General features: G+C 42.1%; 1 protein-coding gene across 2 annotated transcripts; it reads right to left on the bottom strand.

Moving 5' to 3' along the window:
* Positions 1 to 1,092: 1,092 nt before the first annotated feature.
* Positions 1,093 to 21,783, bottom strand: synpo2a (synaptopodin 2a). 2 transcript variants are annotated; one of them, XM_084344720.1, is made up of 5 exons: positions 21,601 to 21,783; positions 13,906 to 14,057; positions 11,887 to 12,683; positions 7,067 to 10,167; positions 1,093 to 3,181 (listed from the first exon to the last, which is right to left on the bottom strand). In XM_084344720.1, exons 1-5 carry the CDS (start codon positions 21,706 to 21,708, stop codon positions 2,582 to 2,584), a joined length of 4,758 nt encoding a protein of 1,585 aa, XP_084200846.1. In that variant the 5' UTR covers positions 21,709 to 21,783; the 3' UTR covers positions 1,093 to 2,581. The 2 variants fall into 2 exon arrangements, with proteins under 2 accessions (XP_084200846.1, XP_084200845.1); XM_084344719.1 differs by lacking the exon at positions 1,093 to 3,181 and having other exon boundaries at positions 5,059 to 10,167; positions 21,601 to 21,780.
* Positions 21,784 to 21,877: the final 94 nt, after the last annotated feature.

The raw sequence follows: 21,877 nt of genomic DNA, 5'->3' as shown, positions 1-21,877 counted from the left end.
TTTGAAATAATTAAAAGTAACAAAGAAACTGTTGAAACAGATCCAAAAGTAACGGATAAATGGATAAAATATCTTGTTTGTGGTGGTTGCCAAACAGCCCTAACATTAGTTAATTTCTTTGAGAAAAAAAAATTGTAACATCCAATTTAATATCCACATTCATATAATTAGTTAAATATTATCCAGTTTGAAATCAATTGATATGTGGGTAACATGACAGGTGTCATTGATGGAGGTGTTCCTGACTTAGTTGGGGACTACATGTACTGTATACAAAGGGCAATAATCCATTGCAATCTCGCAACATTGCAATAAGGGATGAAAACCCTTTTAGAAACCCCTTACAAAGCTTTAACAACAAAAATAAAGTTGTGTCAGCTGCAATTCTCTTTATCTGCGCTCCAGAATTGCAGTGCACAGCCAACAGTAAATATTCTCCGTGACATCCAGCATGGGAACATGGCTCCCTCAGGGCCTGCAGACCAATCAGATACTATTTGTTTTAAATGCCATCATGTGATATAGGAGGGACCAAGGCCTAATGGGCTGCACTTACTTTATAATCCAGTCATTATATATGTTTTAATTCACTTTGCTTAGTTTTATTTCGTTCATATTTCTTTACTTGGTAAAAAAAGACAAATAAAGGAGCAGGGAAGCATGAGGTTGGGTGCAAGTTCAATGTCATACTGTAAGCCTTGCATTTTGAAAAGTATTCCAGGAACCCCCATACACTAAATGATTTATCTTAAAGCTGTGAGTTGCTACTTTGATTCAAGCTCCACCCTTTTAATAGCATTTGGATTCCACACAGCACTTTCAAAATCTAAATTGGTAGGGAAATAATGTCTGTTTATCATCTCCCTCTGTGTCCTTATCACTCATTCTCTAATGGTTCAGCTACAGTAGGTACTCTCTGTTATTATGTAACTGGTGGTCACCATGGGAACACGTCCCCACCAGCCCCTCCCAACCCAAACTGAGCGACTGTTCAAGACAACACATCATACACAAAGCTTCATGGGATGGTACAGCAAGTGACAAATTGCCCAGAGTCAAGTATTTCATGCTTGGAATGGAGAGCAAAGAGCGCAATAACACAGTGCAATTTGTGAAATAGTGCTATTTGGTTGTATTTATTTTGTAAAATACATCATGTGAATCTATATCTGAATTAGTTTGCAACAGAAATGGATCAATTGCATTGTGACAATAACAAGTGTTGTTTGAACGGAAGCAATACGGTGTAATTATCACATATACGCTATGTCAGGATGCTCAGGGAGACAGCTGAGTCACAACACAATGCCGTGCAATAGATCTGATTCATGTCTATGAGACTGCTTTGTGAGAATCACATAAGGACATTATGTACACTCTGTGGAAACACCAGCCTAGCTTTAATCTTTGGAGATGATTACAAGTCTATAGCAAAATCCCAAACCAAACGCAAGCCACAAACCCATTACATACTGTAAGCAACTCTCCCAGTGCCAGTAAACCTGTCATAAACTAAAACCATCTTTTTTGTGGTCGTAATTAGGACTCATCCACATTCCTCAATTCAACTTTTACTTCCAGCTAAAACTCCATATTCCTATGTATACAGTGTGCTGGAATGTGACAAGTCATTCCAGATTATCATCAAAAAAAGTAACTAAAACAGCTCATACTGCATTTTCTGTCTCTCATCTTTCCTTTCTCTCTCTCTCTCTCTCCCTCTCTCTTGTTGTTAACGGCCACATGCTAATGCGCTAATTAAAATGCACCTGGTAAATAAGTGAATTAATCTCACTTATTAGAGCTTACATAACAACGCTTCTACGCCCACAACATGCTGAGTTACAGCACTAACCTTTCCCCAAGTTTGAAGCCTCCTCACTTCTCATGCATCTCTAATTGTATTCTGACAGTGACAAGATTTCCTGATCAAATACTCAAACAAAACCATCCTAATAATAGTGCACAATCACCGCAAGAACCAGCATGCTAGATAAGTACGTCCACAGCAGAAAGTTTAAACCAGCATGAGCAGCGAATCTATCCACAAGCTCACAACAATTCAAGAGGCAACCATCGCCTGAAACGCACTATATGATGGGTGTTTCTTTCTCTCTGAAAGTCTCACCGAACAGTTAAAAGTTGTTATGATACAATTATCAGATCTTTCCACTTATTACTACTAAATATGTCACTTCAAACTCCTTATATCCATTCTGAACAACATACTCATTGCCTCAGCTGATATTCAGGCCCCCTTCAGTGTATTACCAACCAATAAAATAATTCTTAAGATCATTCTTCCTCTCCATACATTGTTAAAGTAACAATTTCTGTTTACATTTGATTATGGCATGCAAAGATTTCATCTAATACATTTTACACTAAACATTTAAGAGCCAAAAGTATTGTTAAAAAAAATGATATTAGCCTGTCAAACCGGGAGAACTTCTCACTCATCATAACATTGTTTGTTTGGATATTGATGAATTAAAAAGGAACATGCTATAACCGCAGTACAATGTGTAATGGAATCAATGAGGAGTGGGATTTCACTCATTCAAGGTCACACAGTTGCATCCTATCGCTTCCAACTCCATGTGTTGGTTGTGTACACAGACTTGTAAGTTTGTCTTCCCAAGGGCTTCTTATACCCAGAGTAGGACACTGAGGGCCCCAGATTTGCCTCTGCCACAGACCTCTGAGGCTGCCACTGTCTGGGCAGAGACCTGTAACCAGCATGACTGGCAGAGGTGGAGACGGTGCTCCTTGTTGGGGACACAAATGATGGCAACGGAGCTCGACTTTGACTGCGGCTTATGCTCGGGCTCCACGTTTGGTTGCCTGTTTTCTGTGGGGCTTGGTAAGAAACCTTGGCCATCCATGCTGCAGGCGGCTCAGGCAGCATTTTCCGCTGGGCTGCCAAGCGGACGTTGGAGGCAAGGGTTTGCTGAAGGTTCTGGAAAGAAAAGGCTTCATCCACCAGGCCCAGGGGATGCCGGGAGGCAGCCTCCCAGGGCGTAGGGGGTTTGTGGCCCTTCTCCAGCCAGGATGTTTGCCTTGTTGGGGGGGTTGCGGAGGCCCGTGCTGGAGGCTTGGGGGAAGAAGAAGCTGAAGCTGACTTCTGGCCTGTGAATGGTACTCTGGCTGGTGGGGAAAGGGAGTAGCTCCTGCCAAGTGCCTGTAAAGAAAGATTCAGACATGTTTGTTTTTAGTAAGGGCTCATTTTCGTTTGGCTGACTGGCCATCTGGCCAAATCAAATATGCTTGTAAAGCATTGGAAAATAGAATAGCTCTTTGTCAACACATTTCTTTTATGTACTATAATACTATAACATTGTGTTTCATATGTAAAACCATTAAATAGCCAGCAAAATAAATTAGTTAAAGTTTTTAAATGCTCAAAAACATATTATTCTATATTATTGTGGACTTAATTGTCCATTCCACAGTAAGCCTCCTCAACATAGAGCTTTAGCGTTTATCCAAACAGTGTGGACTGCCATCTTATTTCTTAGAACAACTGGCTTATGAGAGTGCATGGGGTTCCCAGAGTAAGCCACATTGAGCTTGTTGTCATTGGATCTGCTTTGCGAGACAGCAGCCGAAGTATGACAATGAGATGGTGAAACTGCTAAATGCACAACACTAAAATCTCCATTAGGATGCCTAGACAGCTGAGGGTTATGTGGGGTGACGAAGCAACTCTGAACGTTCATCGGCTCGGCTGTTACGTTCTGTTGAATATGGCAGACAAGCAGAAAAGGCAGTGCTGCCATCATCTGGTGAAAGATGTGTAGGACCAGCAGAAGGTAAGAGGTGGCAAAAGTGAAAGAAATGGACAGAATAGAAGTGCAGTGCAGTCCTAAAAAGAGAAAATAATGTAGCTGAATGAGTCAAAGGGGAATAAATTATCTGCTGACTCAGGAATCTGGTAGGCCTAAAATGCCTTTGGCAGCGTTATCCGGGATTAGGGCAGACACAAGAATGTACGAGTAGATTAGTAGAGAATCTAAGGTCATAGTTTCATTCTACTAAGGGAGATTTCCTTTATGTCTATTATGTAGTTGCCATCCTGCAGAAATCAACATATATCTCAGAAACGGGGCGTGAGCAGGTCTTAACAGTGTGTGTTCATGATGGTGTGCATGCAGTAGCCTCCATTTTTGAGACAGGTGCTCAAAATAGTCTACATATACAAAAGTGTTACGGCTCTGTTTATGTAGGTCTATGGTAAGGGCATGGTAAGGATTTCTTTTGTGGTTCCAGAAAGCCTGTACCATTAATGTGTGATCTCTGAACATAGAGTAAATTCCCTTTTATGCATAAGTAACATGTTTAAATCGATGTATGTCTAAATATTGCAACTGTTCAGATGTAAATTTGTCCACAGAGTGCACTGAAAAACAAGTGTGTTTGAGAAAGAGACACGTGTGTTAGTCATTGAGTAGGAGTCAAATTCCTCCAGATGCAGAAATATGTCAACTTAAGACTCCATTTGATATCAAAACTTCCAATTAACAAATAATTGCCCTTTCTGAAAATGCATGACACAACGTGGATATACATGTCAGTAGGGCCCCCTGGCTTGACCTCCATAATTATCCAGTGAGGTGGCCTGCATATTCAGTGAAGTCACCAATCTATTAATACTCTTCAAAAATGCATCATCGGGTAGTCATCCTTCAGGAATGTGCTTGTGAAGCATTCACCTCAATAGCAGTAAAAATAGGTGATTTGGATAATGAGGTGTTTCTGGCCCTTTATAGAGTACATGTTGGATTTTATTGTTGAAAACCGGTTCAATTTGGATCACTGGTTTAGCAAACAGATATTAGATGTGCATGTCAGTCTAATTCGATAGTACAGACTGATTTGTAGCTAAACAAGTTTTTGTCTGAGCAAGGAAAAGAAAATCTCTCATTATTTATTGTACAGATGGAGATGTGGTGAAATTCCACCTTGGATTTGATTTGAATTGAAAGATGAAAAGAGAAGAGACTAGAAATAGAAGAAACCCAAAAAGCATGCTCAAAGGAAAAAAGAAGGAAAGCCAAAGAAGGATAAAAGACATTTTAATGGCACTGCAGTGAATCATACAGAAAGTGCACTGCGAAGAGAAGCACACAAAGGAAAGGGAAAAAGAAAACAACATGAAGAACAAAAGCAGCCCTGTACCAAAAATATATTTGTGAACATCACCAGGCTGGTAATTCTTTCAATAAATCTTCTTTTGTTAATCATCTATTCATATAAAACAAAAGCAGGAGAAGAGTGACACTACTAGAGTGGGCAACACTATATATTTTTGTTATCAGAAAAAAAAAATACTATGAGGGCCTGTGATAAAGTAGCTTTCACTGGCTTAAGTTGAAATTTAAGCCTACTATCTCTGGACCTCAGCACTCCCTCCCGCAAGGCAGTTTAAATATAGTGCCTAACATGATGCAACAGCTGTTAAAAAGCTTAAAATAAAATTAACCCACTTAAGTAGGTCTTGTGGGAAAGCCACTGAAGAATAAATTATTTACTAATAAAACATTTGAAGTTCAAGCAAGACAGAGCTAGTTGTCACTTTTTGTAAGGAGTAATGCCGTTTTCACCAGCCTTTACTTGAAACCCCACAGAGATGTTACACAATCTCTGCACTTATGACATCACTGACATAGCAAATTTAGCCTTCTGCTTGGTATCATTATGCTCCACAGACCCGCTCCCTCACTATTTTTTATTTTTACTTTATTCATTCAGTTGGTTTATTTTTATCCAACTTGTACTGTATTTTTAGTTGTTTTTCGTTTGATTGTTTATCAAATAAGATTAGGCATGTTTCACATTTTCTTCTTTTCAAAAACCAACTTCCTATTGTCACTGACCATTCGCTTCTGATTGCATTTTTCTCACCACTTTTCTTTCATTTCTGACTGAACATCATGCTCCCCTACATTCTTATTTTGCCACCACTTTAGATTATTATCTTGAAAATTTCCATTAATCCATAGTGTTTGATCTATTGTTTCCATATGCATCATTATCTATTAACATGTCAAAATGCACAGGCTTTATAAGCATCTGTTTGGATCATTTATGTCTCATAAAATATACTTACGTCCCATTCTTATTATTATGTTCTTTACCTTCGTGATTCCATTTGCATTACCTCGGACAACTTTGAATACCATAGTAATTGCAAAAGCGAGTTTATGTTCTTGAAATAGTCCACTTGGCAGTGGACTGCAAGAGCACCAACCCATTGACTCGAGCAGACACTAAGCATGTCAAGAATCTACCAGAATCACTCTTTATCAACTGCCGCTGGCTTCCACACCTGAGCTGAGCTCTTTTTTGCTGTAAATTTAGGTTTCGGAGCAGCCACACTATTGCCACCTGCTGCTGATTCAGGTCTTGCAGCTACAGGAAAACTAGGAGCAATGTAGCTACTGGGAGGCGGTGGCTGGTAAGGTACTGAGGGAGTTGCCAGATAGGGAGGGCTATTGGCAGGTGGGTAAGGGGCCTGCGGTGCCTGTTGGTAGGGAGAGTTTGGAGACTGAGGAGCTTGGGTATGATAAGCAGGTGGGGCAGGTTGCTGATACTGTTGGTTATATGCTTGCTGGTATGGACCGCCAGGAGGTTGTGGATAAGGGTTAGAGGGAGGATAAACTGGGTTTTGCTGGTAGTGGCCATCATGTATCATAGGCTGCATGGGCATCCCATAAGGTTGCTGGGGGTATGGGGCATTAAATGGTGCAGCTGGCTGGACAGGGGCCATTTGCTCATATCTAATTGGTTGGTTTTCAACAGGAGGGTTGGGAGGCAAAGAGTCTGGCTTAGGTGTAGGGGGCTTGTTAGCCTCTGCTGCTGGGCCGAAGGTAAAGAGTGAGGAATTGAGTTGATAGGGTTGATGCTTCATAACCTCTACAACACTGAGGGGTTTAGGGGCAGGCTTTTGCTTCGCTTTCTCTTTTTTCTTGGTTGAAGGGCTACTTGGAGGGGGCTGTTTTGTTGCTGCTGGGGGATAAAGAGGGGACTGCATAGGATTATATGCCCGTGTAGGTGGAGCACGTACGTTAGGTGTATATTTCCACTCAGTTGGTAAGGAAGCAACTGGCGATGTTGATCGGCTTGCCTTGTTTGCTTGCACAGTCTCAGAGTCCACAACAAACTTCTCCATACGAGACTGCCTCTTGGCAAACATATCAGCTCCTTTCCCTCGGACAGCTGGCATCTCAAAAGCTGAACCTTGAGATGATGGGATTAAGACAGTGGCCATTGGGTTGATGGGTGATGAAGATCTTTGACTAAAGGTAAATGAGTGTATCCGCTGTGGTGGGGGTGGTGGGGTCCGGTTTTGTGGGGCATTTTGTGGTGGATTCCAAGGCTTTGGAGAGGGCTGAGTGTTCACCATTGATGTAGAAACATTCACAGGTGTTTGCTGTGACTGTGGTGCCCAGGCACTCACAGGTGTCTGAGGCTGTGGCTGAGCTGAAGGCCATGTACTCATTGGTGGCTGTGGTGAAGAATTTGGAGTGGACTGTTGCCAGTTTGGCTGTGGTGTGGGCTGTGGTGTGGGCTGTGGTGTGGGCTGTGGTGGAACGGGCTGAGCCCAAGGTGGCTGATGTTGGGTCTGATTTTGCTCTTGGGCCCAAGAACTCATTGGGTTCTGACCATGGTCTGAAGGGTGCTGGGCCCATGATGGTTGGGACTGAGCCTGGGCAGGTACTGGCGCCCAAGGATTCAAATTGGCTTGGGGCTGTGCTGGAGGTTGTGCTTGGCCTGCTTGGATCCAAGGTGGCTGAACTTGTGCTTGAGATTGTGATGGAGGCCATGCATTCATTGAAGGTTGCTGTTGCTGTTGAGGCTGAGCTGAGACCCAAGTTGGTTGAGGCTGAACTGGTGCTTGGGCCTGTGGCCATGCTTGTTGTGGAGCCTGATGCTGTGGTTGCTGAACCCATGGTGGTTGTTGCTGAGATTCTGGTTGACCCTGTTGTACCCAAGAGGGTTGTGCTTGGGACTTTTGCTGGGGTTGTTGCATCCATGGTGGCAGAGGCTGAGATTGTGTTTGTGATGGCTGTGCCCATGGTGCCTGGGGCTGCTGCTGCATAGGCTGGTCTTGAGGCTGACCCCAAGTTGGTTGCATTTGCTGCAGATTTGCCTGCTCATTAGAGTGTGTCCAGGGTGGCTGAACCTGTGGCTGAGACAGTGTTTGCTCTTGAGGCTGTGCCCAGGGTGGCTGAACCTGTGGCTGAGACAGTGTTCGCTCTTGAGGCTGTGCCCAGGGTGGCTGAACCTGTGGCTGAGACAGCGTTTGCTCTTGAGGCTGGGCCCAGGTCGGCTGAGCATTTGTTGGAGCTTGTATTTGCTCTTGAGGCTTACTCCAGGATGGCTGGTTTGGGGGGGTCAAAGTATTTGTGGGGGTTTGAGGCTGTGCTTGGGTCTGGGTAGGTTGACGTGTCACCCAAGGTGGCTGTTGTGGTGACTGAGGTGGTTCCTGTGGCTGCATTTGAGCTGGATGCCAAGAATTGGTAGATGGCTGCTGTTGTGCTTGTGTTTGTGCTGCAGGCCAGCTCGTCACAGGAGCAGGCTCGGGCTGCACGGTAGAATTCATGGGACCATGTTCTTCCTGTGCTGGCAGAGGCTGTTGTTGAGATTCAGGCTCCGGATGAGTCCATGTGGGTTGTTCCTCTCTGACGGAGCTGGCAGGAACCTCCTTGGGGGCAGGGGGGGGAGAGGGCTCAGGGGCAGGTGCAGGAGTTGGCTCTAGTTCTGGAGCAGGAGTAGTCTCTGTGGTGGGGGCTACAGCAGGTGTGGATACACTATTTTCAGCTTGTTGAGGCATGTCCTGGTTGGTCACTTCTGTCTGTGGGGACCAAGGAAGAGCACTGGGGTTGATCACAGGCTTCGGAGCCACTGGTGGAGGAGTCTTGTGTTTAACTGAGGACTGGAGGAAATTACAAGCCTCAGCCCCAAGGCTAAGGTAGTCTTCCTCAGGTCCTGACTCAAAACCCAACTTCTTGTCACTCCTGTTGAGGAGGTTTAGCAATACTGGGTTAGGGGATACTTTTGGTGCTTCCTTAAACGTGAACATGGGCTTGCCAGTGTTTCTTTTCCTTGCTTCTGACAAAACGCCAGTTTTAATCGCAGGGGTGGAAATGCGCTCATCCCGGGAAGCTATCTGCTCTCCTTGGCCCACGGAATCTTGATTGGTCCCACTCATTGCGGGAGAATAAGGGGTAGTCGTCATGTTCTCTACTGAGAAAGGCTTTGCAGAACGATTGCTGAAAGAACTCTGTATTTCACAGGTTTGATGTTGGACTGCACCATTGATATTTGTAGAATAGTGCTGCATTTGCTGTTGCTCTTGATGGTAGTCTTGCTGCTGCTGCTGATATATTTGCTGTTGTTGATAATGCTGTTGATCATACTGCTGCTGCTGCTGATACTGTTGTTGGTATTGTTGTTGTTGGTAATTCTGTTGTTGCTCATAGTACTGCTGCTCTTGATATTGCTGGTACTGCTGTTGCTGTTGGCTTTGCTGTTGGTACTGTTGTTGCTGTTGGCTTTGTTGGTGTATATTTACATCCATGTAAGCGTGGCCCTCTGTTGTGGACTGCATGTAGGAGTGCTCCACTATCTTCTTTTCAATCTCCTGTGTTCCTTCCACTGGGATCCCTTGGCGCCTGAGCTCCTCATGTTCAGCTGAAATCTCATCCATTCTTAGACGCCGTTGGGCAAACATTTGGGCACCCTTGCCTTTGGTTTCGGGCAAACACTCCATCTCTGCTTGGTTGTTCAGGTTCCTTTCAATCTCAAGGAGACCCTTATCAAAGTTGATAGTCAGCACACCTTTGCTGCTATGGGCATTAGTGAAGAAATTCTTGTCTACTTCAGAAGCGTTAGGAGCCACAAGGGTAAATTCAACAGTATGGGTTTCTTGCTTGTCGTCGTCGTCTTCCTCGTCCTCTTCGTCACTGTACTCTGGCTCGTCTTCTCCTGTGCCGTAGCTGACAAGTGTGTATCTCTTGGCCCTCTGCCGATGTTTCTTGAACATCAACACCCCCTTGTTGTTGGGGTTGGGCGGAGCAGCCGTAAGAAGGAGAGCAATACGTTTACATTTGGACTTGGCCTCTTTCACCTGCTTCTCAGACAGACTCTCGCTACGCCTCAGCCCTGTATTGAGAAGGAAAAGAGAGTTCAGTGATTAAAATAAAGAGCCCTAGACAGGTGAATCAATAAAAATACTTCTCTACGATGAAATCACCTGAAATTATAGGTATTAATAACATGCAGTGGAATAAAGATCAACTCATATCATTTATTTAGTTTGGAGTTCACACAAAACTTTAAAGCAGTTTTTGCACACTGTTTCTCCACTGACCATGTAATTATAGTTGACTAAACTTACTTTTTAAATATGAATGTGGAAAGATTTTTTGACATGCCCATCCTGAATATCAGGCAAAAATACATTTGTGTTTCATCATATAAACCGCATTTTCTTTTAGCGCTCATCTGACGAGTTAAAATAGATCTTGCACTAATAACATGGTGATAGATGTGACAAAATTAAGTTTTGAAACAAAGTTAAGCACAAAGCAATTCATTTCAGCAAGTAACATTACAGTGATATCAACCTTCTGCAAATAAATACATTTTAAAAATACATTTTACATTCTCAGTAAGAGCAGAAGCAGTAATGACAACAGACTAATAAACTATTAATACAATATGCACTGTTAAACTGGTCTGAACACACAACAAATATGCTGTAAGCTAAGCTATTGACTGATCACCCCACATGAGAAAAATCACATTCCATCTATTCTTATATTCATCCATTTAAAGCCATGTATTTTTTCTCATTTGTGATTGTATTATTTAAAATTTGCTCATTTATTCATGAAGATAAAACATCAACCTATAAAGCAACAATGAAATTCTGCGATCCATGTCTAATATCTTAAGTTGTTTCACAGACAATGAACCAAAGAAAGATTAAAATAGCCTGCATGCAATAAATCCACCAGGACCATAGCGTCTTTACCAGTCCTTATCTGTAAGTTCACAAGCTGTCCACTTCAAACCTTCTGTTGTTCTTAAATCTGTCACACTTGCCGACACTTGCCAGTCCGATAAAAGACATCACACAACAACTCCAATCTCAAACGATCCAACAATTCAAGGCAGTAATAAAAGGACACTAGGCTTATGTTTTTATAATCCTGCAAGACTAACCTGAAGGTGGAGGAGACAGCGGGAGTGAGCAACAGAGTCACTTATTTAGCTCAGTTAAAGCACTCAGTTTGAAAGGATCAGGTAACGGGCTAGGGGAGCACATGTTGGTGTCTGTCAAAGGGCCACTTCTGCAGGCATCATCAGCGGGCTGGTGTTATATTTATGTCTTCAACACAGCTCGGAGGAACGCCTCGGTATCCATATTCATCATCAAGCCTCTTCAAATGGATAGTTTAAGATGTTTTATAAAGTGTAGTAGCTTCTCAGGCTTGATCAATTCAGCGTTTTTTTTTTTTTTTTACATCTCTTTTTTCTTTTGATTCTTTATATATTGTTTTTGTTGAGTGGCACCATCCTATCTGCACTGTGCCTCCCTACTGTCACTTTGTTTCTGTCGTCAGACCCGGATGTATCTGCTTCCATTCAAAGGAACGAGCGCCCTCCTCCAACTGCATACTATTTTGAGGAGCACACACACTGGACATCAGGCCTTGGAATGCACACATGCTGTTGACAAATGCAATTTAGTGTTGCCCCATTAGCTTGCAGATTCCATCTTAAAGAATAGATCTGCATTACCCACACACTCAAAGAAAGAATGCACACCAGGACATGACTCCATAGTACAAATGGAAATGGTCTCCAGATACTTACTGGCGTGTTTTGCCCGATGCTTGTTGGGTTTGTCTTGATCCCCCTCAGAATCAGAGTCCTGCTCTTCAGCTGGCGTCACCTCATCTGAGGGAATTCCAAATGAGACAGTAAAAGACCCGGGAACTCCCTCGCAGCGCCCTCCTCCTTCTTCTCCTTCGCTCTGGGATCCAACACTTCCACTGACCCTGGAGCCACCCACACTCAGGATGCCCCTCCCTGCTCCTGATGCTTCTGACTGCTGCAAAATGACCTCCACCTGCCCCAGCATCGAGGGGGAGCTGAGCACCACCCCACGCTGGCCGAGTGGCTCTCTGACAGAGCTCGGCACATAGTGTGATGTGGTGGTGGTGTGGATCGTCTCAACAGTCTCTCTGTTTGAGACTTCTCCCTGGATCCCAATGGCACTACCAAGAGAAGTGCAGCCCCCAACATCATCTAAGGTTTGCTCAGACAGGGACACCTGCAGCTCAACCATGTCCCCAGGGGAGAAACACCGCTGCACTTCATCATCATTGTCCTTAAAACCAGGTTCTTGGCCTCTTCGACCTCCAGATGAAGGAACATGTAGCTGGGTGGAAAGCAGCTGGGGCCCCCTGGGAAATGCTGTGTCGCTGTCTGACTCCCCATAGTAGGCCTCATCCTGGGACTCAGATATGTAGAGTTCCCTTGGGCTTTGAGACCTGTTCTTTGGGGAGAAGATGTGGAGTGTGGTGCTCTCTAAAGCCACAGCAGAAGACTCCCTCTGACCACAGTATGTCTCTTCTGGTTCATAGTCTTCTGGAGGGATGGAGCAGTATCTTTCAGAGGAGAAGGTAGAACAGGAATGAGTGAGTGGTGCAAGTTATTTTAGTTCAATAACCACTGTTGATAATTAATAATAATAAGTCATATCATTTGTTCTTTAAAAAGAGAGTTGAGTGAATTTCAGACTCATTCATTTAAACCATTTATTTTAATATCATCTAATATTTCTTTCTATTTTACTTCCATATAACAGACAGGTTTCATGTTCACACAAATCTACGTTTTTGCTCGTTTTAATTACAGTGCTATTTGAATAAGCAGTACATCATCACTGAGGAATGGAGCCATTGGATTGTTGAGGATGCAAAGCCTGTCTCTCATTGCTCAAGTTGTCAAAATAATCAAGTAGATTTAATCTGCACGCAGCAAGTTAAATGAAAGGGTCAGGCCACTGAAGAGGAAAGTAATCATGCTTCAACATCGTTCCGCCTAATTTCTACTTTCAAGGTCGGCAAGGAATAGCATAGCAGAGTCTCATTATGTCTGACTGCAATCATTGAATTTCAGTCAATTAGACTTCAGTGACTAGTCCGTATGAGTGACATATCATAATTTGATAGCCACAAGCTTGGGCCAATTGCTACATGATTCTTGAAAACACTGTTCTGTGCTTGTCGCCACAAAGAACATTACTTGAAATAAGAAAACATGTAGATTCAACTTTAGTATGCCTTTAAAACAACTGTTTGTTCTGCAGTTTAAATGTGGGCTCACAAAGGTGCACGCAGCAGCATGTGAGAACATGTCACCCTGATAAACACACTGGCAATACCCACTGAGTAATTTCTGAGCAGCTGCATATCAATCAAGGCACACAAATCTGTAACACAGTGGCCAAGCCAGCTGGAAGGTCAGCATGGCTGACACACATGAACTCATACACTAATACACACACTGACAAGGATGCATAAATGCTACATACATAGACAGAGTGGTTCACTGAACTATGCAAAAGGGCACAGGTCATAAAACAACATGCTATCTAAATGCTAATACGGTGGCGCAATATTCATTTTGCATTGCTGCCGCGAAGGACATACAGCACTGCATGGCTCAGTTGTCATGTACACATAATGTAGTATAAAGTGTACTGTAGAAATGGACAGACATTTTTCAACTTGTTATTATATTTATGTTGTATTTACTGCAAAATGACAGGTTTTCTTTGTGTACCACTTTACTATCATTAATTAAATGGGTGGTATGTGGCACTACCTTTTAAGAAGGAGCTGCAGACAGTCGATCGACGTGTCGATGAGCGCAAAGGCTCTTAAGAGGGAAAGATCAGCACACGGCTCTCCATTGAGTGACACCACCTCATCACCTTCCTGCACTCCGGCCAGGAAGGCACGACCACCTTCCTCTACCTGTGGAAGACAAATCATATTAAGAGGGGAAAAAACAGGCACATCACAAACTACATCAGTTTCTATTATCAACTTAGGTGACCTCTTCACTAAGACATCATAGCCATTAGTATCCGGACTCCACAAACACAATCTCTCAGATAAAGATCTGTGAGACTCGCCTGACACAGCCGAGCTATGACAGTTCTTCTATTTAAAGGAAGTTAAAATAAATCATCTTTGAGATGTCAGCTGCTACTAAGGTCACACTACAGGTGCTTTTCCACCAAGTCAGTGCGACAAATCCATTTTTATCTGGGAAAGCAAGAGGACAACAGTATTTTAGCAGTATTTTTGGTTCTAAAAAGGACTAAACATACGGTACATTACACATTCTCCTGAGAATATTGTGAAAAGAGTCTACTTTTAAGTGGTGCATAAATACAAGAGTAGGGCTGTAAATGATAATAATGAAAGCAAAACAGAACATTTGTGTAAACAGTAGTTTATGTTAGCACTAAGCTAAGTGCAGCGCATGGGGCCTCCACAGATAAAATGAGGCTTCTTTGGACTGATAAATGGGTTGCCCCATTTGGTATTAAGTTGAAAGTGGGCAATGGATGATAATGACAATAAGTACATCCTAAGTGAGTCAGATGAAAATACATTTGCAGGCTGGATCATTAATATCTGAGAAATATTAAATGGACTTGCATTTCTATAGTGCTTTTCCAGTCTACCAACCACTCAAAGCGCTTTACAACACTTGTCACATTCACACGCACACACATTCATACACTGATGGCAGAGGCTGCCATGCAAGGTGCCAACTGCTCATCAGGGGCAATTTGGGGTTCAGTATCTTGCTCAAGGACACGCAACATGCAGCTTGAGGAGCCAGGGATTTGAACCAGATTACTAGATGACCTGCTCTACCTCCTGAGCTACAGCCCCCCCAGTATTATTAAAGGAGGATTATGGAAGGTGAGTAGTTGCCTTTGGAAATTAAATATAAAAGCATAAGATCAATGAGTCACTATAGAGTAAAGCAACTTAGTGCAATTCACATAGCAACAATCACCATCACTGATATTGAAAACACTGGCGGGCTGTACCTTGTATTTAACCATGCAGCTGCACATTACTGCTGTAGCCCCGCGCTCTGTGCAGATCCCTTTAAAGGGCACCTCTTCACACAGTTAAACTAATGACTGATGGTTTCATTCCCTTGTAATTGGATCTTGAGGCCTATGAAATGGTTCATTAATAAGAGAGTTTAATAAGGAGAAATACCCAATACATTTTACACAAAAGGCCACTTACACAGGAAGGGGGATAAATGATTACTTAGGTATGTAATTAGAGGACATGCTCTCAAGAAGACATTTTTAAGGTTCGCTTATTTCCTGAGACTGGTTACCATTTGAGACGTGTTATTAACTTGTCAACTGTCAATAAAGACAAAATGCCATGAAAATAATCTTAAAATTTTGCAAAGATAACGCAACTCTATTAATTCACCATAATGAGGTTGTGTATCCGAATCTATGTCTTTGCTATTTACCCTTAAGGATTTATTAACACAGTTATATATATGATGCATACATTAGAGTGAATACAGGTTAACCCTTGATGACACATGCTATTCTGCAATCGATCATGCTAATGTCTCTTTACAACCATGGCAACGTTACTTCAGGTTGATTTATTTCATCACAACGGTAGGCTACTGAACAAAACAGTCTCAGTTTCTTAGGTTAAAGCTGCTGTCAACTTCCTGGCGGGCAGCAGTCACATCAGTTGTGAAACTGCAAAGAGCTCAGTGCTAAGGCATTTCCAAAACCGTGGCTATCCATCTCCATGTTTATTTTAACAGAAAAACACACATTGAGTCTAAGTTGCTTTCTCATTCCTTACTGGATTGTCATATGTCAAAAACGCTCACTTTTCTAATTTAGTTTATTGATGGAAGTATCTAAAAAAGTCTCAAAGCAAATAATCTCACCACACAAAGTTTTATCTCAAATATATTTTTTGAATTTCACACGATCACCAATCAACTCCACGAGAACATGAGTGCAACTCAAGACACTTGCAGTAAGACAACCTTGTCACTAGATGGCACTGCAGATACACACATCTTTTCCTGCTGAGGGAGGAAGAGGAGGATCCCTGCATGAACATAACATCAGCATGGGTAAACACACACACAAAAACATTTCATGCAACAAATTCAAAGCATAGATTCAGAGATTTGCCACATCAGAAACATATTCTAACACATCCCGATGAAACAGTTCATCGTCTTTCTGGCAAACCTTTGATGCTTGTTGAATTTTATTGCATTACTTGTAGTTTAAATGCAGATGCAACATCAAATCCTACTTTTCAGCAAGTGTTCCAACATATACTGTATATCTGTAAGGAGCACTACGCTACTTACTATATAAGCTAAAACACATAGGCCCTAAGTCTAATATAAGCAACATCCTGGGCAATAAAAGGAGTGTACTTTCCTATATATACAAAAATATTTTATGAGTTACTTTACAGAGCTGAGGGAGAAAACCCCTCTGAGTTTTTAATAGTTAACAGTGTGCAAACAGGCCCTATAAGGCAGCCTGTGTGCCTGTCTATTGGGACTCACTCCTCACTACAGGGAGGACGGTTTGCCTGGAACGCCACGGCAACCGCTCGTGCTCCCAAAAAAGGAGGGGAAACATTTGTCGTTGTCTCTCCTCGCAACACAAAGATACACAGACAGTCAGGCGATGTTCAAAGGAGGCAGATACAGCCTCATTCGTGTTTGTCATACGCCGCTTGGAAAGAGAAACACAGCCTCTAGTAATGGGGCGGGAAAGGATAACAAATAAATGCTACTGTGTGTGTCAGAAGAGGAGAGCTTAAACAGTGTGGGCCTGTTCTTTTCTAATAAAGTGCTTTCCAAACTTACCACTGACATCATGTGGGGCCACAATTAAACAACATTATATGCACACGTTTTCCTTGGTTGCCCATTTTCAAATTATCTCCTTAATAGGCTTCAACACAACAGAAAATCGCAGGAAACACAGAACTGCATAATGCGTGCACATAGCCCCCGGTGGTTCCTGCTCGTCGCAGCTTTAAGCAATTACGTTTTTACATTTAAGGGAAATATTTTCCAGCTGCCTTACAGGTAACGTTCACACCATGTGGGAGGATAGGCAATGTCTTTATCCACTCATCTGTTCTTTTTTGTCTTTGAGGAGGGGTGAAGAGAAATTTTTAGGGCTAGAGAGTGATGTACTCTACCATATGTTGCTACTAGCTCATTTCTAACGGCCCTGGGTATACTGCTAATGCAATTTAATACAAATACAACTTCTAAACCCAATAAATAATAAAATCAATCACAGATCCAAACATACATTCCCACCCGCTGCCAACAACTTCCAACTAACTGCAAACACATTGCATTGTATTATGCTAAATTATATTATATTAGGTTGTTCCAGATGCCTTTATTTACTCTTTAAATTAAGTTAAGCTCAAACTACTTTAGACAAACCTTGCTTTTTTTTTTTTTTTTCTTTTATAGCATAGTAATATCTGCCGTGACTCGGGATCTCTCAGTCAAAAGTTGATGTCGTCACTTGTAAAATCTGTCTGGGGTGACTCGGGCATGGACAAAGTTATGTTTTGGAGTTTTATTTGCATACTATTTAATCACGTTTGCCAAATTTTTTGATTAAAGTGTAACTTCACCAATTTTACACATTAAAGTGTGTTTTCCTGATCTTGGGGAGTATTACTGCATATGTGAAAAGATAAGTATAAAGCCTTTTGTGGTTTCAGAGGAAGTTGCATGTAATCTGAGTTGCCCCCAGTGATGTCACTCAGAGGCTAACGTGCATTCTGGGTAATGTAGGCACCAGGTTTGGAAAAAGGTGACATCTCTTGTTCTGCTGTTTTGATTTGGATCATTTACTTAAAAACTGTCCATTACGAGTCCACAGGTGTTAAAGGAGTGCAATGTTAGACCAGAGGACTGTTTTTCAAAACCTGGTGCCTACATTACCCACAATGCAACTTAGCCACTGAGTGACATCACTGGATGTAATTTATCAGATTACATGCAGCTTTCTCTGGAGCCACAAAAGGCTTCATGCTACTTTTTCACACATGCAGCAGTACTCCATGAGACCTGCAAACACACTTTCATTAGTAAAATTGGTGGAGTTACCCTTTAAGCTCCCTCATACTGTACACCTCACTATAAAAGCAATTCTAAAAGTATTTACTGTTATTGCACTGTTATGTTATTCTATTGTACATATTGAATTCCATGTACTGCAACTGAGAGACTGCTGTATAAGCTTGTCTTTGTACTGTATGACGACTAATCTTATGACAACTGAAGCATTATTACCATATATCTCTTTATTCATAATCTTGTGAGTTTCACTGAAGTCCAGCTGGGCCTGACTTTGGGCGGCACTGGCAAAGAGCATTTCCAGCTGGGATCACTGCAACTCATAACCATATCCGCAAAACATGAAGTCGTTGGAGACCTGGCCTTCATCTGTTTAGATGATGTGTAATAGAAAAAGGGGAAAACTTGCACAGTCATCATGTGAGGTCACTGTTTTCTCCCAGAGCCAGGATGTAGATGTTTTGCTGAGAAACACAATGCCAAAAACATCCAGTGATGGAAGGAGCTGTGAAGTACTTTGTTTACTCTGGAAAAAAAACGGCACTGAATGAATGCAGCAACCCTATTTAGCGGATTGTTTGGCAGCTTAATAAGGTTCCTATGGTGCACTGTTAGGACTGAGGCATCTGCGACAAGAGCCCTCTTTGCTCTGTGAAGGGCAAGATAACCCAGGGGAGGGATAGTTGTAATTCAAGCTGTGAATATAATTTAATGGAATGAGGATAACGTTTGGATTAGGTCTTACTTGAATTGCATTACGATTACAGATTTTTGTCATTCAGTGCTCATTACCTGATCTGATGCATGTTGACGTTCCACATACCAAGATGGCATACCTTAGTAATTAGCAGACCAAAATGTCTCCTGTTCAGGTTGGATTCAAGAAAATTATTTTTCTGGAATATCACCCAAAACAAGCACAACGCTGTTACCATAGATCAAATTTAAATTGTTGCATGTTTTTCTACATGTGAGTATTTGTGGGTCACCACTTGTAAAATCTTGTATTATGCCGTTTCTGTAGCTTTAAAAAGAGTGACCTCATCAACTTTGTACTCGAGCCAGGACTCCAAGAAAAATACTGCTCTCCCTTATATGGAGAGAACCTTTTAAGAGTGGATACCCCGTGCCCTTACACTGTACTGCCTGTCAGTACACTGAACAATCACTTTGTCCCAGAAACAAAACACACTTCCCACCACATTCAACAGAAGCTTTAAAACAAAAACACATTTTATCAGACACGGGAGAGCCTCTGGGTTAAGAGTCTTTGTCATGATCTTGGTATGTTTGCTTTTTTTTTTTTACTTTTAACTAACAGACTTGGCTCTCTGCCCTTCCTAGGAGAAGAGTTTGGAGGTATGTTTAGAGTTATGCCTTCCAGATGAGGTGGACTGAAACCCCCAGATGTCCTCGTCTGAAGCATCATATGTAGCTACTTGACTGTAAAAGGCCAGACACTTAAAAGCAGTGAATCACAGTTATCTTATGTAACATATGAGAACACTTAAGCTAAAACGTACAGTTAAGTTTCAAGAAAGATTGAAGCCGAGGCAATAGACGTAGGGGCATTCCCCCAGAGAATTTCACAGTTATTTTTCTCATGAAACCTCACTGTTTGTCTTGTGCTGAATCATTTGCCCATATGGTGTACAACACCTTGTTGAGGACTTGTATAGGAAGGTTGCTGTCAATCTACCGGAATTACTTCAACTAGATTTTAATTGGATCTGTTGGATTGTAATTTTGTCTGTTTGTCTTTCAGCACAAATTATGGAAACATCTTCAACGTAGACCAACAGTATAACTGTATAAACTTATTATCACTTAGTACATGCTTTCATTTTGACACAAGCCACTCACATCAACAAGATATTTAGTCTCTTAAAATCACCTAACTAGATGTTAATGAGCTCATTTGAAGCCTCGGTGGATCTGCATCCACTTGTTTGATTACAAGAGACAACAAATGTGAAAAATAATATCTAATTCACACAATCGAACTTCAGAATTATGGCCTCAATTGTTTTAAACGAGTTAAGCGTCTGTCATTATAATGATCTATCGATGCTCTCAGAGCACTTTCTTCTGCTGGAGCTTTGATGTCGCAGGAATGCAGCTAAGAGAAACATTTACATGTTCACTACACGGAGGACAAGTTGATGAGGGATCCATGCAGCTTGAGTACATGCGGACATGCATCCCTATACCATATATAGAGCCTGAGCAGCTCTTCACAGTAAAGACATCTGGCTTTACCCTTCTCAGTGCACAGCTGTTTGTATTTCTGCATTCGTCTGACATTTTTATTTGAGCTTTTTACATATTCAAGACCAAATGTGTGCCTTTAAAGATTATATGAGTGAATTTATGAGAACTAATGTGCCATAAAACTTACTGAATGTAACCTAATCTGATTGGAGCTTATTTTATGATTCATACACTTACAGAAAGGCTCATTAATTGTAAAGGTAGATACTGAATTGAGGAACACATCTGCTGCCATAGGCTCTGCAGTATCTGGTGATATCATGCATTGAATGAATGTAGAGTTGTGTTGTCTTAAAATGACTTAAACCTTTGAAATGAATGAATATGTGCACATTATTATTAAGACATATCAAGTTGTGATAGATGGGTAAAAGTTGACATGCCAATAACAGCCTGATTCAACAGTATTATCCATCTGTACTGCCTCAAATTGTTTGGTGTCTTCATACTGTTACCTATAGGGTTTATTACCACACTATCAGGCTAAACAAATATTACAACCTATAATTTGCCTACCCTCCTCTCTGTCATTCATTTGAATGTTCTTTTTCAAGTGATATCTGTAGGGTCATATCTTTGTTTCAGCCACCTTTTCGTTTGTTTGCATTGGTATTCCCGCACATACCTTTCACTCTCCAGGTTGGCTGCCCGTCTGTACAATGCTTCGCTTTCTCGCTGAAGTCTTCGTGAGTGATAACAGATCACACTGCCCTCAGCCTTCACACTCTCTCTTGGCCTTGACCATATAAGGGTCCCGAGGAATCTCGCACCAAAACATGGCCAACGCACACAAAAATGCAGCGACGCGCACCGCTCCGAATAAATTCTCTCCCACCAGAGTTTCAGTTAAATGTTTTCACTGAGCTACTCAGACAAACTTAATAAAAACTGATACCAATGATGTGGAACTCGAGGTCCAATCTAGGAAATGTATAAGATCTCCACGATATGATTAATAAAACTTTCAGCAGGCTGTTTTTAACATCTTTGCAGTGAGAGACCAGTAACAAAAACCTGGCATATTCCTGTTTTATCTCAAATTAACACTTTAGTATTAGTCAATGTAACGCATAGACAGACAGACAGACAGACAGATACCTGGGAGACTAAGAAAGGTCTATAGGTGTCCCCCTCTCCCTCTCGCAAGGTGAATCCCCAGGGCGCACCACCACGCAGCGTCACGCAGATGTAATCCCCGGTGCCCATGCTGCGCACAACTCCTCAGCCAAACCTCCACAGCGCAGTCATCGAGCTGTCAGCCGGACCAGCAGCACTTTGCAAGAACCACCTCCACCACACCGCTGTATAATCCCCATCATCTGAGTTCTCCCTCAGTCCAGCCCGCTCAGGAAGACGTCACGGCGCACGGACCCGC

Source organism: Pagrus pagrus (genome assembly GCF_965226575.1).
Source record: "Pagrus pagrus genome assembly, chromosome: 22".
Classification (NCBI taxonomy): domain Eukaryota; kingdom Metazoa; phylum Chordata; class Actinopteri; order Spariformes; family Sparidae; genus Pagrus; species Pagrus pagrus.
The sequence above is the reverse complement of the archived record's forward strand: the minus strand, read 5'-3'. Positions and strand labels throughout refer to the sequence as shown.